Source organism: Podarcis vaucheri (genome assembly GCF_965113315.1).
Source record: "Podarcis vaucheri genome assembly, chromosome: 1".
In the NCBI taxonomy this organism is placed as follows: domain Eukaryota; kingdom Metazoa; phylum Chordata; class Lepidosauria; order Squamata; family Lacertidae; genus Podarcis; species Podarcis vaucheri.
This window is the reverse complement of record NC_138759.1, coordinates 96,130,666-96,144,669: the sequence shown is the minus strand read 5'-3', so window position 1 is coordinate 96,144,669 and position 14,004 is coordinate 96,130,666. Positions and strand designations below refer to the sequence as shown.

Below are 14,004 nucleotides of genomic sequence, written 5' to 3'. Positions count from 1 at the left end.
ATAAGAGGAATGGTGCAATGTTTTATGAAATGATTTAAAAAAGAAGAAATGGAATGAAAGATTTCGTGCCATTCTGGAAGTTTTTGTTTTGAACTGGGGCTGCATTCAGGCTGTTCTTCCTATAAAAGCCATACTGAACTTCCTTACCTCTACAATAAATGGGGAGGCTTGGAGCCAGGATCATGAAGTAACCTCTGCTTTAAGTGATAGAGGCCAAAACATTTAACAGGATGCATAGGGCAAATCCAAGAGTGCTAGTTCACTTTTTTTAAAAAAGCTCTTGTGATGGGGGAAAAATCGACAAACTTACAGCAGTGAATAATACAAGAGCAAATATCAACATTTTTATTATAAGATTATGGACTCCACTTCTCTTGATATGGTTTGCAGCTAGGCCAAAAAAAATGAGTGATGTGCCTCAACCTTGCCAATGACTGGCGGCGGACTGTGTGGAGGAAAATACTGTGTTAGGTCATTGTGATGATGGACACAGTTGTGGTTTGTGGCATTTCCAGCTTCAGCGAGGAGCAGCAATAAGACAAACGCCCATTCTGAAATAGTTTGTGATTGAAACAAACAACATTCCTATGACAAGTTCAAATATTTGACAAATTGAGCATTTTTATAACCTTTAATAAATTTACATGCGAGGCAAGATTAGAATTAATTTTAAGGAGAGCCGCAGTAGCAGAAATCACATGATAATACAGGCATTTGAAATATGACAAAACCAAAATTAGTTAATGCAGTGTTTCCCAAACGTTTTTGGGCAACGGCACACCTGTTTACTGAAAAAAAATCTCGCGGCACACCACCATTAAAGCCCCGCCCCCTGACGTCAGCGCGCAGCGTCACGCCGGGAGGGACGCACAAAAGTGAAAGTTTTTTCCCTCGGCAGCTCCTCTCAGCTGCGCTCAATCCGCCTCGGAGCGCAGGAGCGATGCCTCTCTCTGGCTCTCCCTCCGCGCAGGCTGAGGGAGGGAGGGAGGGGCGCGTGTGACCCGTCTCTGCTGGGAGACCAAACCCAGCGAGGCAGAGTCGCGCGGAGGCGCCCAGGCAGCGCTGCCGGCTGCGAGGAGGAGCGCCAGGCAGCAGCAGGAGGCGCGACCTCTCCTCGCCGCCGCCGCCCCGCCTCTCGCCGCCCGACTCGCCCGCCTCCCTCCAGGTATCTCGCGGCACACCAGCCGATGTCTCACGGCACACTCGTGTGCCGCGGAACACCGGTTGGGAAACACTGAGTTAATGACACAATGGTATAACCTGGCAGCAGAAGAAAGCCAACAATTTTGCAAGTGGCAGCTATTGGGCTGAATTTAAAGAGGTATATTTAAGGACTGCTCTGAACACCTTTTAAGCATCTTTCTAGGCCTAGTGCTGTCTGCCCCCAATGATCTGCCTTGAGTTAGCTAAGCACTTGACTAATTTTGTCCTAGCAGCTGAAAATAATAGCAAGGGATATTGGCTGCTAAGAAGAAGCAACGAATGTTTGTGCGATACTTTAAAGTCCAGCAAGTTTATTATGGCAAAAGGTGTGAAGCATTGACTAAGGTGGCAGTATGTATGCCCATATAGATGCAGAGAGAACTGTAAACAGGGATGTGAATTGACAGTTCAGTCTGACAACTCCATTATAGTTCAGGTGTACACCATATAAAACAATATTGCTAAGAACAAAAGCCACACCTGTAGTGTGAAAGGACACCATACTCTATGCATACCCAAACAGATAGAATCAAAACTTCTTGGAGCCACCTCTGGAAGCTGCTAAAAAGCCACAGCTTGAGAAGTGTTTTCTTTCCTCTTCTTGATAGCAATGCCCTTCAGCTTTATTTGCCTATTGACATGAGAGTTCAGGTTTCTACAAGCAGAGATGGTTGCTTCTCATGTAGTCTGCATAATTGGCACTTGGACGTACACATTACTAGAAATGTACTCTCTTGTTCACACTCTTATGCTTTCTCACAGGAGGCTGAACTGTTTTCTAAAGCCTCAGATGTAAGAATCATCCATTGCCCTTTAAAAATGTCCCATTCTCTTAAGCTTAGGCCTTTGTTTGATGTGCAGATAATTTTCATACTGTGAAGCGCCTCACCTGCTGATTTCTCAGTATCAAATTGCTGCCAAAGACACAGAAGTAACCCCAGGCTGGGTATTTTTTCTGGTCTGTTGGCAACATTACTCAACAGTCTATCCCTGATGGGGATAGAACGGACCTTTCTTTTCTCATTTAATTCCCTGCTAACCAGCAAGCAAAGCGAGGGGATAAGGAGCTTTCAGAGGAAACTCTTGCAGTGAATACATACAGGCCTTTTCATTTTAAGAAAAAACTCGTTGCTAAAAATGTCTCCAGAAATACAGTAGGTACATTCTTGCCTGTTAAGTACCTGAGAAAAATGATTTGACACTATGCATAGGTAGTGCAGGCTGCTGATCTAAACAGCATAGACAAGTCACTGCAAATAGGCACAACAATCTGAAAAAGTGGATGGGAGGCACAGTGGTGACACTCAGAATTTCCTGAGAACTAGCAAAGATAGTAAGGATGTACCTACATTACAAAGCTCCACTTGGCTGCTTTGTAACTTCTGCTGCTACTGCACCAGCCCACTAACAAAAGCTATTTCTTAACCATCTTTTTTTTTTTATTTTGAGCAAATACATCTCCAACTCTATAGAGAGCAGCAGATAAGGGACTGGACAGAAGATGCAATTGTAAAGGGCACTGAGCAAAGATGAGGTTCTCTGCCCTGCTGCAACTGCTATCCCTGGAAGCGGCAGTCAATAGGGCTTGTATCCATGTGCAATGCGCAGTTCCACCCAAACTGAGTAGAACATTGAAGAATGTATAGGGAAAGGCAGACATCGGAGACCACCCTTGATATATTTTACCCATTGCTTTTATGACAGCACACATGGTTCTAACATATTACCCACCCTATTTTAATTTCAGCATTTTCTGTTCAAGTCAGTTCTACCTACACTAAAGTTACCAAGTTATGCAAACCCTGCCTGACTTCAAGCACACTTTCAAAACACGTGTCACAAGCTTTACTAGATATCAGTCAAAATTATTTGAGTCTTTGGAAGGCATAGCTAAACCAATTAGTCAGAAATTTCAAAAACTAGTAATTTCTAAAAAGCATTTTCAGATTCTCGGGGGGGGGGCAGCACAATGGGTCTTCGGCTGCAAAAGCAACTTATCTTCTGAAGGTAATAAGATATTCTGGATAAGCCTGAGAATCATAAAATATGACAAACATTGTTGGTTTAGCCATGTTATCAGTCACGCTGTCGTAAATTTCAACGCCTCCAATGCTTTTTGGTGGTGGAGTAATCAGTCCGTGTTTTCCAGTGCAATAATCCCCAGTAAGAACCCGAGCAAGATACATATATTTGCTACCATTGGCGTCTGGTCTGGAATATGCATCATTTGCAGAATAGCTTGCATGGACAGCAAAATAGGTCCCATTTCCAATCGCGGCAGCTGAGGCCAAAAAAAGAAACACATTACAACCATATTTAATCTGCAAAGCTATTTAATACACTAGACAAGCAGCTAACTCTATTAAATAAATGAAAACACACATAATAATAATAATAATAATAATAATAATAATAATAATAATAATAATTTATTTATACCCCACCCATCTGGCTGAGCTTCCCCAGCCACTCTGGGAGGCTTCCAATCAAATGTTAAAAACAATACAGCATTAAATATTAAAAACTTCCCTAAACAGGGCTGCCTTCAGATGTCTTTTAAAGATAGGATAGCTGCATATTTCCTTCACATCTGAAGGGAGGGCCTTCCACAGGGCAGGCGCCACTACCGAGAAGGCCCTCTGTCTGGTTCCCTGTAGCCTCACTTCTCGCAATGAGAGAACCGCCAGAAGGCCCTCGGAGCTGGACCTCAGCGTCCGGGCAGAATGATGGGGGTGGAGACGCTCCTTCAGGTATACTGGACCGAGGCTGTTTAGGGCTTTAAAGGTCAGCACCAACACTTTGAACCGTGCTAGGAAACATACTGGGAGCCAATGCAGATCTCTCAGGACTGGTGTTATGTGGACCTGGCGGCCACTCCCAGTCACCAGTCTAGCTGCCGCATTCTGGATTAATTGGTTTCCGGGTCACCTTCAAAGGTAGCCTCACGTAGAGCACATTGCAGTAGTCCAAGCGGGAGATAACTAGAGCATGCACCACTCTGGCAAGACAGTCCACAGGCAGGTAGGGTCTCAGCCTGCGTACCAGATGGAGCTGGTAGACAGCCGCCCTGGACACAGAATTTACACCTTCCTATTCAGACAGCCTTTGAAAACTAAGTTGCAGATGATGCTGATCACTGGTCTGTGTGCTCAGGGCATTCTGTGTTTTAATTTCTGGTTTTATATGTGTTCTGATGTATTTTCACTATTGTCTTTTAACTAGTTTAATTCTATTTTATAATGATGCTTTTAAATATTGTTAAGTCACCCTGAATCACAACTCAGGAGAAGGGTGGGATATGAATATATTATATTGTTACTATTACTGCTATTACTTTTATTTTATTATATTATTACTTTTGTCTATTATTACTATTATTACAAGTGCCTGCTTTTGAAGGCAAAAAATTAGGTACATTAACCATTTTTCTCCTTAAATGGAAAAATGTCTTGTATAAAAACACATCAACTGGAAGAGGGATTTACTTAGTTTTTTACATTTATACAGTGGTACCTCAGGTTAAGAACTTAATTCGTTCCGGAGGTCCGTTCTTAACCTGAAACTGTTCTTAACCTGAAGCACCACTTTAACTAATGGGGCCTCCCACTGCCACTGTGCTGCTGGAGCACGATTTCTGTTCTCATCCTGAAGCAAAGTTCTTAACCCAAGGTACTATTTCTGGGTTAGCGGAGTCTGTAACCTGAAGCGTATGTAACCTGAAGCATCTGTAACCCGAGGTACCACTGTATCTCACTTTTCCTCCATCTGGGAACCAAGATGGCATACATGTTACCCACAGTTCCCACATGGGCACATGTTTTGTTTCTTTATACAATGTGTTCCTTTCCAATACTTCAGCTAACATCTCCTTTCGTTTTTATTTTAAGGCAGAATTCTCCACTGAATCTCTCAAAGGTGTTCCAACTGAAGTCTCTCGCACCTCCTTTGCTTTCCTGTATAAAAGTCTTATTCAAAATAGCAAGACTAATTTCTGAAAAGACATTAAAAGGTATTTGGCTATAAGAAAGCAAGTTCCCGTTTTTTTCAAACTTAGAAACCTGTGGCTGTCCAGATGTTGTTGGACTACAACTCCCATTATTACTGACCCAGCCATATTGGCTGAGTCTAATGGGAAAAGGAATCCAACAACTTGATGGGGGCAATACACAGGTTCCCCACTCTGATATAGAGGAGATCATTCACTACTGAATGGGAGGTATTTCTTTATCTGCTGTTTAGAGCGGTTTGCAAATCACACTCGCTATCACATTCCTTTAGAAAGTTACCTAATTTCAGATTGACTTACCGTTCATTCCAGCATAACTGCGATTAAATCCAGTGTGATTAATGGGGGTCACCGTGGAAGCAGGAGTCCCATGGAACAGAATCTGTTCATTTTTGTTATGGCTGTTCTTCTTATCCATATCCTGCTTTTTGAGTTGGTAGGATTTCCAGAGGTAAGGATTCTGAACCCTCTCAATCTACAAAAGTTGCAAAGAAAATACAACATTGAGAGAGATTAAGAAAAAGCAAAGACAGTATCTGGTTGTAAAAACAGATTATAGGTTTCGTTGGAACATTAAAAGGGCACAACTACACACTATGTCAACATGCACATACAGTGGTACCTCAGGTTAAGCACTTAATTCGTTCCGGAGGGCATATGGACAGTTATTCCATATAACTGAATGTAAATAGGAATTGTAGCTGAAGGAAAGGGGATAGCCTAACTATGACAGCTTTTACGCATGCACACTCTTCAGTTGCATGGACATATTGTGTGTCTGGATATTACATGAGGGTCTGACAACGTTGTACAGCATTTCGACACAACTCAATGATGCATGCTTGTAAGGGGAACATGCTCCCCGAGCTTGTCGCCTCTGCCATACTTCACCTTTTCTATTTTGTTTGCAGGGCAGCTACTCCGGAATTTATTTTCAACTTCTTTGTATTCTGCTGCTGAAGGTTGCAGCAAAACCATCTTGACACGATGTCCCTTCATATCTTCCCATTGTGTAGGAACAGGTACTGACGGTCCGCCTGCAAAGTGTGAGCACATTTGCATTTTTGTGTGCTGAAGGAGCCATCCGCTCTGGTCCCTCCCCTTCCCTTGAGTCAGCACCCTTCACCCCCACCCTGAGAGGCAAAAAGAGTGAAAACATGAACACACAAACTTTTTTCCAAGTGATCCAAGTAAAAGTTGGACCAAGTAAAATTAATCTGAGGCTTAGAAAATACAAACAGTTGAAAGGGGAAACAGAAAAGAGTGGCACTCTTGCAACTTCCTCCTTCTGCTCTATGGACTTTTCAAAGGAGAAAAAAGGTAAATGCCCTCATTGTGTGTCCAAGGGAACAGTGAGAAGAAGGGCTTAAGAGGCCTTGGAGGTGCCAAGGGAAGACTTTATGGGTACAGCTGCAATACACTGGTGACCCCTGACACTGACGTTACAAATTAAAGATGTGTGTAAGTATAGAAATTTGTTTTAAGCTCTGGAGTTTGGGAATTTGAGCTATGAAGGCGTCTACTGTTTCATGCCATCAACTGCCACCACATCCCTTCCAGCACCCAGGAGCAAGCTGATTCTTGCTGTTACTTCCTGAGGGAGGTATTTTAGCGAGGTCACATTCACCAACCGAGTAGGCAACCTCAAGCCTAGCGACCAAATGCCACACTCCATGCCCTCAGAACCCTCCCCAGGCCACACCCCTCACTGACCCCGCTTCCCATTCCAAATGTTTTTGCTAGGATAGAAAGTGGTCCTTAAGCTCTGATAATGCCTCTTGATTCTCTGGAGGAAGGATAGGGAGGAATAGGTGAGTGAGTGCAGAAACTAGCCCACTGGACAGAGGTAAAAGTTACATACATTTGTTGCTTTGCCCACTCTTGCTTTTGGTGATGCCAAACCAGCATGTGGCCCCCAGAAGGGAAAACAATCTTTGAGGTGAAAAAGTTCCCCATCCCTGCACTATTGGGAATCCAACGCACCAAAAAGGAAATCAGGCACTAACCTAGGCCTTGATTAGTTAAGCCCCTCATTACCTTCCTCCTTTACAATGCGCTTAATGTTTACAGTTTTTCCTTGGCCATCCACAGCGCACATTTTTCTGGTGTCTGCTGTGTAGCTCCTTCCGAGAATTTGGACCTTAGTGTTTTTCTTACTCATTCTAGCATCTTCCAAATGAAGATTGCTTAACTTGTCAAAAGGCGCAAAATCATTCCCTTTTGTGGAATACTGCCACTCGACCAAATTGTGAGCAAGTTCCGCCTTGGATTGCTCTTCCCGGTCACGTTTAATTTTCTTAACCAGATCATCAATTTGTGAGTAGGCTTCCAGGACATCACGAGGAATGCCCGATACAAGAATGAAAGGTGGAGATTGCTTTCTTTCCAGCCGAATGGCAATATGCAGTCTTTTCTGGAGGTTGTTCAGTTCCTTAATTTCTTCATCACCAAACAAATCTATTGATTCATCAGAGATAAGCTTTTCTGTCTGTTCCCGAAGAATCATTTTCTTTAACCAGGACTCGGCCTCCTGAACATTTTCTCTGCTTTCTCCACAGACTTCAAACACGGCAACCTCCACCTTGGTTTCCACAACCAACTGACGTTTCTTTCCAGGTTTTTTTTTTTTACCAATGATCAAATCTGCAGAGAAAGAGACGTTCTGTTAAATATGCCAAAGAAATATTACAAGACATCGTGCCAGGAATATGAAGGATATAACCCTCTGCACTTACCTTTAATTTTAGAAAACACAGATTTAGAGGTGGGTAATGCAGCACCTTCTTTCTTTTTCATAGAGGCATAAAAAGCATTCTGCATATGCGGCTGGAAAATAACTATTTTGATCATTTGCAAACACTGCAGTGGTACTTTCCCCACAAAGTCAGCAACTGCACCAATCATGTCATCAGCTGCGTCTGCTGGGTTCTTCCCTGCCTGGCCTGTATCCAACACAACAGAGAAGAATGCATTATGCACAAAATAGAGAGGAGCTGCTCATCTCACAAAAGAAAACACAAACAGGTGCACTTTCATTTTAAAATATAGAAGATCCTATTTCCTTCCACCAGTTCAACATGGCTGACAAGCAATAATCAGCTGAGCAAAGGAGTGACCCCCATAGCTCCTTCCTTCCCCCCTTTCTGATGTTAAAAAAGAGCACCTTAATGAGGCGAAATAAATGCCCATCACAAGTTCCATATGGCCAGCAGACAGGTTACACCACTTGTCTCCCTGCTCTCCCCACAGAAAACATTCTTCCAAATTACTGTACTTTTCCGTGTATAAGATGCCCCCATGTATAAAATGCTCCCTATTTTGGGGGACAGAAATTTCAGGAAATTTCACCACTACCCATTAATGCAGCAACCAATAACACGCATTACAGCAGTTGACAGCTGCGGCAGCAACAAATGAAACATCTACCCTATGCACTACCAAGGTATAAGACGACCCCCACTTTTTATCATGATTTTTAAGGAAATAAACCTAGTCTTATACACGGGAACATATGGTAACAGAATGCAAGTGTGCGAGCCCTTATGGCTGCAGCAACCCTCTGCCATTTCTGGAATGAGGAGGTGGGAAAGCACAGCAGAAAAGCAATGGTGCCAAACAGAATGATAGGAAAAGGAATGATGTTGCCACCTGTAGTCCTCTCCACACCAGGCGGTGTTTTTCCATTAATTATGCTGCTTTAAATGTGGACCTTTGTTGTCATCAATTATTTGTTATTTTGATATTCTGAACTGCTCTATTGATATTTCAAGATCCCAGCATTGCCTGCATGATCGAGCAACATTGAACATGTGGCTCTTGGTGGATATGAACTGTGCAGGTGATCCTTAAGATATCCTGCACCCAAATTGGTTAAAGTTTTGTGAATTAATGCAAGAACCTTGAACCTGGCCTGGCAGTGTACGGGCAGCCAGCCCACTAGAATTGCCTTTGAAATTTATTCCAGGAACTCAAATGCCCTAACGACAGTGACCTATTAATAGGTGAAACTTTCCACTAGAATTCTGCCCTTCGCTCCTTAAATGAAACCTTATTTGCAAACCTGTTCCAATTGCAGGGAAGGCAACAGATGTATACTTCTTCGCTTCACATTCACTGAGCACTATGGTGATCTGATTTTTTATATCAGAATTGGGCGCAAGGTGGATTATTTTCTTACAGACCAGATTGCCAGCTTGTGTGGTTATAAATCCATTGTGAGACTGTGAGCCTAAAAAAAAAAGGGGGGTTGACAAAATGTATATTCATACTTAATCAACACAAGTCTAAACTCCCAGTAGTTGTTCATTGTCAGTGCATGACATATTGCAGAATGAAATGCCTTTGGCATAGATTACAAATATTAGCAGGTCGAAAGAGATGGTTTGCAGGTGGCCAGCAACAACTAGGAATCTCTCTCTGGCAACTGTCTGCCCTTCATTGTCTCAAGCAAAGCGAGTTTTCTCTGCACATTGCCCATATTTTGGGGGGTCCCATTGCATGCTGGGTAGATACCTCCAATACATTTTCTGGCTATGTGCACAGAGGACATACATTTCATTTTGTACCAGGCTCACTCACATTCAGTGCCAGGAGTTAGGAAAGGTCAGAAGCTGCCAAAGAGAGATCAGAAGCAGTCCACAGCAAAACACAAAGTGTGAGATTGAGCCCGGCCACCCCACCCACCTGCCACAAAGTCAGTTGGAATTTATGTACCACTGGGTTTGGGAGTCACTTAGAAGCTGCTTCCAAGTGTCTCTAAAGCCACACAGAAACTGAGAGGCTGCTTCCCATCCCCACCCAATCCTTTGTGCATGTTAAGAGAACTTGCGGAAGGGAAAGGCAATGACCGCAAATAACATTGGCTACCAAGGTCGATCAAAACATATGGTGTATGGTGTGGGCCCTGTGTTGTTACAGACATCTCTTAGCATTTGATTGACTTCAGGTTTTCTAGCCAAAAGAAGAGTATGCCAAGAGATCCCTGGCAAATCTACTGAAAACTGCCTAAGTCACCAGACTTTTGAAAATGGCTATCCATGACCTGCCACAAAATAGCAGAAAACTGGGATCCAAGAGCATTGCATGCATAGATAAAACTTACTTTTCATTAAAAGCTATGCCCTACAGCACAAAGATTTGGTAATAGATCACCCTATTGTGTACCTAGATGGTTTTTTCAGCTGCATGCTATTTCACACTGGTTTATGTTTTTGAAAGAGAAGAGGAAAGAAACAAGTGTATAATATCCAGAGCTCTGTGTTAAAAGTACATGGGATGCCCCATCCAGATAATATTTAGGGAATTGAGAATGGTTATCCCTGATGCACAAGGTACACTTTCTCCTCTGTCAGCAGATGCCCCCCAAAAGGCAGGCCAACTCAAGTGTGGGTATTATCATACACACTGCATCCCTCACCATTATACTTTTTAAGTATTATACAGTAGGCAACAGTATTCTGCTTCTCGTGCTAGCATGCAACATCCTTCTAGTTGGGAATGTGCCAATGCACATCTTGTGATAACTAGAATCTTCCCAGCACCGAGAAACTACAGATTACAACTGCATATTATACAGCATAACGATTCATCTAGCCCCAATAACCCCACTCCCTATAACAGCTGATTAGGAAACAATCAAATCTACAATGAGACATGAGCAGTTCCTCTCTATGAAAGAACTTTAAATATTTTCTAACTGAATCGGACCGTTTGTTGTGTCATACCATGTAGCGCACACTCTGCTACAACTTGAGGTCCGCCACCTTCCAAAATTGCTTTGGAGACACCTTCAAAAATCAGAGGGAGACAGTTTATTATTGTAGGTAATAAAAGCTATTCAAAACTCAGCTCCCTTTTGCAAGTAACACCAACAAATGCTTAAAATTACATCTCTATAACTTACATGTCAAACTTGTCAGAAATCACATTAGACATTGCATTATAGGTATACTATAGTTTGAACCAGTGTAGTATAGTGACGCTAGATAAAATCCATCTTCTGATCCCATTCTACAGCTATCTGAGTGGATGTCACAAACATACACACACGTATCCAGCAACGTGTTTGCATATTAAAATCTTTTTTCCTATTTCCCAGTTAAATCATCATCAACATAAATTCAAGACAATAGATAAATTAACTGAAATTCAGTACCTGTTTTGGAATCAAATGTTGCATTTGTTAAGTTTACAATTACATCTGTATTTTCCTTTGTGATGTCTCCTGTTACTATCTGAAATAGAACTGATCCAATCTGCATTTCATGAATTCCCAAACTAGGGGTTGAAACAGGCCCAAAGAAACCTAAGAGTGAACAAAGACGCAGGAGAATTTAACCAATGCAGAAAACTGTTCATTTTGCTACAAAAGATGAAGGTTGAAGCAACACAAAGATCAGTAACCAGGAACTAACACAATTTTAAAAAATGTTAATACAGTGGAACATCGGTTCCCAAACACCTCCGTTGTCACACGTTTCGGTTCTCAAATGCCAAAAACCCAGAAGTAAATGCTTCCGTTTTTGAACATTTTTCGGAACCCGAATGTGCGACGCGGCTTCTGCTGAGTGCACGAAGCTCTTGCAACCAATGGGAAGCCACGCCTCGGTTTTTGAAAGTTTTGGAAGCCGAACAGGCTTCCAGAACAGATTTTGTTCGAGAACTGAGGTAGCACTGTAGCAGCTTCTGAAGAGAGGTATTTTGGAGTGGGGAAGTAGGAGCCAACAATTCTTTCATGTTTCCCTGACTGAAGCTCCTCTTAGATCCCTAAGAGGTAGGCAATTTCAAAAGAGGAAAGGGAAATGGGGTTAAAATCCCTCCCCCAGAGCCACAGTCCAAATTATTTTCACATGTAGCTGTTTATTCATCATCAAAGAGGGCCGGAGAGATCAGAATTCGGCTGCAACTGAACAAGTCAACTTGCCTGTACTGTCTCCATCACTCGGGAGAACACCCATGGAAATTCCAGAAGCTTGAGAGAACACTTGTGAGAAGATCTGGAAGGAAAACCAAAGCGTTACCCCCAAGGTTTCTGAGATCCGACCCACCCCCCACCCCCAATGTAGGAACAGAACACAGTTCTAGAACTGGAGACAAAAAAATGACTTAATATTATCAAGTATAGTATTTGCAAACCAACATTTGGAACAATTTAAGACAGGAAAGCAATCACATTACCTGTTTGTTGTCTTTATCATTTGGATGCAAGAGAAAGCGAACTTCCTGAAGGGACTTCAAATTCTTCCTGCTACTGAATTGAAGCACCTCCTCAAACATTAATTTAGCAACTTCAGATTTTGGAAAGTGAAAACCTCCTGTTCCAAGCGCTGGGAAGGAGACAGAGCTCAACGACAGCTGTTCAGTGTTCTCCAGGCATTCTCTCACAATATCCTTAAGCTTCTGTAAAATATACACCCAGGTATCTTCAGATATGATTTTTAGCCATTCAAGCCAGAGCATGTGCCTCCTCCTTGTGTGCATTATCAATATACCATTAAGGGCATGTTCAAACCCAGTGCCAAGCTAGGTACCCCAACCTTAACTCATAATACTCCATTGCTTCAAGCACTTCAGTTCTAGTAGCCAGAGGTGGCCTGTGGAAAAGGTGCTTCAAGCAACATTGGAAAGGTTCATGGGAAGCTGCCATATATTTAGACCACTGGCCCGCCTAGCTCAGCATGGCCCACACTACCAGGCTTGCAGTTTTGGGGTGCTTCTGGATGCATCTCAGGTCATCACCAAAGGCTCAGGTAGCTTCTGTGGCTAAAAGTGCCTTTCACCAACTGTAAATTAATGCATCTGCTTGGCCACAGTAGTCCATGCACCAGATGCTACAAGACTGGATTACTGCAATGTGCTCTATTATGTGGGGCTTCCCTTGCAATTCACCTGGAAGCTGCAGTTAGCGCAGATTGCTGTACTATTGCTGACAGGATTGCTGTACACGATTGCTGACAGGACTGAGGCCTTGCCAGCATACAGCACCTGTGCTCAAGAGATCTGCAGTGGTTGCCCATTTGCTGGGGCCAAGTTCAAGGTGTTGCTATTAGTACAGTGGTACCTTGGGTTTTCGAATTTAATCTGTTCCGGGAGTCCGTTCGACTCCCAAATCATTCAAAAACTAAGGAGCAGCTTCTGATTGGCTGCAGGAGCTTCTTGCACTCAAGCAGAAGCCGCGTCGGATGTTCCAAAAAATGTTTGCAAACTGGAACACTTACTTCTGGGTTTGCGGTGTTTGGGAGTCAGTATGTTTGGCAACTAAGCCGTTCAGGAACCAAAGTCTGATTGTATATAAATCCCCAAAACAACTCAGGACCAGTTTACTTGCGAGATCGTCTTAGCTGGGGCTGTTGTGAGTCCCCAGGGTGGGGTGGGGGAACATAGGACTTGTGTATTTTACATTCCACTACAATTAATGTGGTCAAGGGTATGAAGCAATTACCTGAATTGCAGGTCCTTTTCCGGCATCCCATTGGGGAATGATGGCATGGAGCACAATGGAACAGGCCAGGTTATATCCGCCTGTTTGGATCACACAGCTGCCCTGAGCACCTTGGTTTTGGATTGCTTGATCAAACTGGGCTTGGAGCATTGGTCCTGCCTTCTGCAGCACAGCCTTGGAAAGTGGACCCACACCAAGCTTCAGATCAGTTCCAATACTGCTCACGACAACGTCGGTCTGTAACCATAACACTCATAAAAATACTTGCAAGGAGGTTACATATATCAAGCCACAGATAATCATGCCTTGCTTTTAAATTTTCCAGGGGCATCTGACCACTCTTGGATCACAGACA

At 43.0% G+C, this 14,004-nt stretch overlaps 1 protein-coding gene across 1 annotated transcript in view; it reads right to left on the bottom strand.

The window, feature by feature from the left end:
* Positions 1-1,422: 1,422 nt before the first annotated feature.
* The window catches only part of PARP14 (poly(ADP-ribose) polymerase family member 14), a 56,463-nt gene continuing 43,881 nt past the window's right edge, over positions 1,423-14,004 (bottom strand). The window contains exons 17-27 of the mRNA XM_082236027.1: positions 13,650-13,886; positions 12,386-12,607; positions 12,132-12,204; positions 11,364-11,513; positions 10,933-10,995; positions 9,270-9,437; positions 7,945-8,151; positions 7,247-7,852; positions 6,101-6,246; positions 5,510-5,684; positions 1,423-3,484 (exon numbers count right to left, since the gene is read on the bottom strand). Of these exons, the coding sequence (XP_082092153.1) occupies positions 3,198-3,484; positions 5,510-5,684; positions 6,101-6,246; positions 7,247-7,852; positions 7,945-8,151; positions 9,270-9,437; positions 10,933-10,995; positions 11,364-11,513; positions 12,132-12,204; positions 12,386-12,607; positions 13,650-13,886 (2,334 nt within the window). The 3' untranslated portion in view covers positions 1,423-3,197. The remainder of the gene's footprint in view (positions 3,485-5,509; positions 5,685-6,100; positions 6,247-7,246; positions 7,853-7,944; positions 8,152-9,269; positions 9,438-10,932; positions 10,996-11,363; positions 11,514-12,131; positions 12,205-12,385; positions 12,608-13,649; positions 13,887-14,004) is intronic.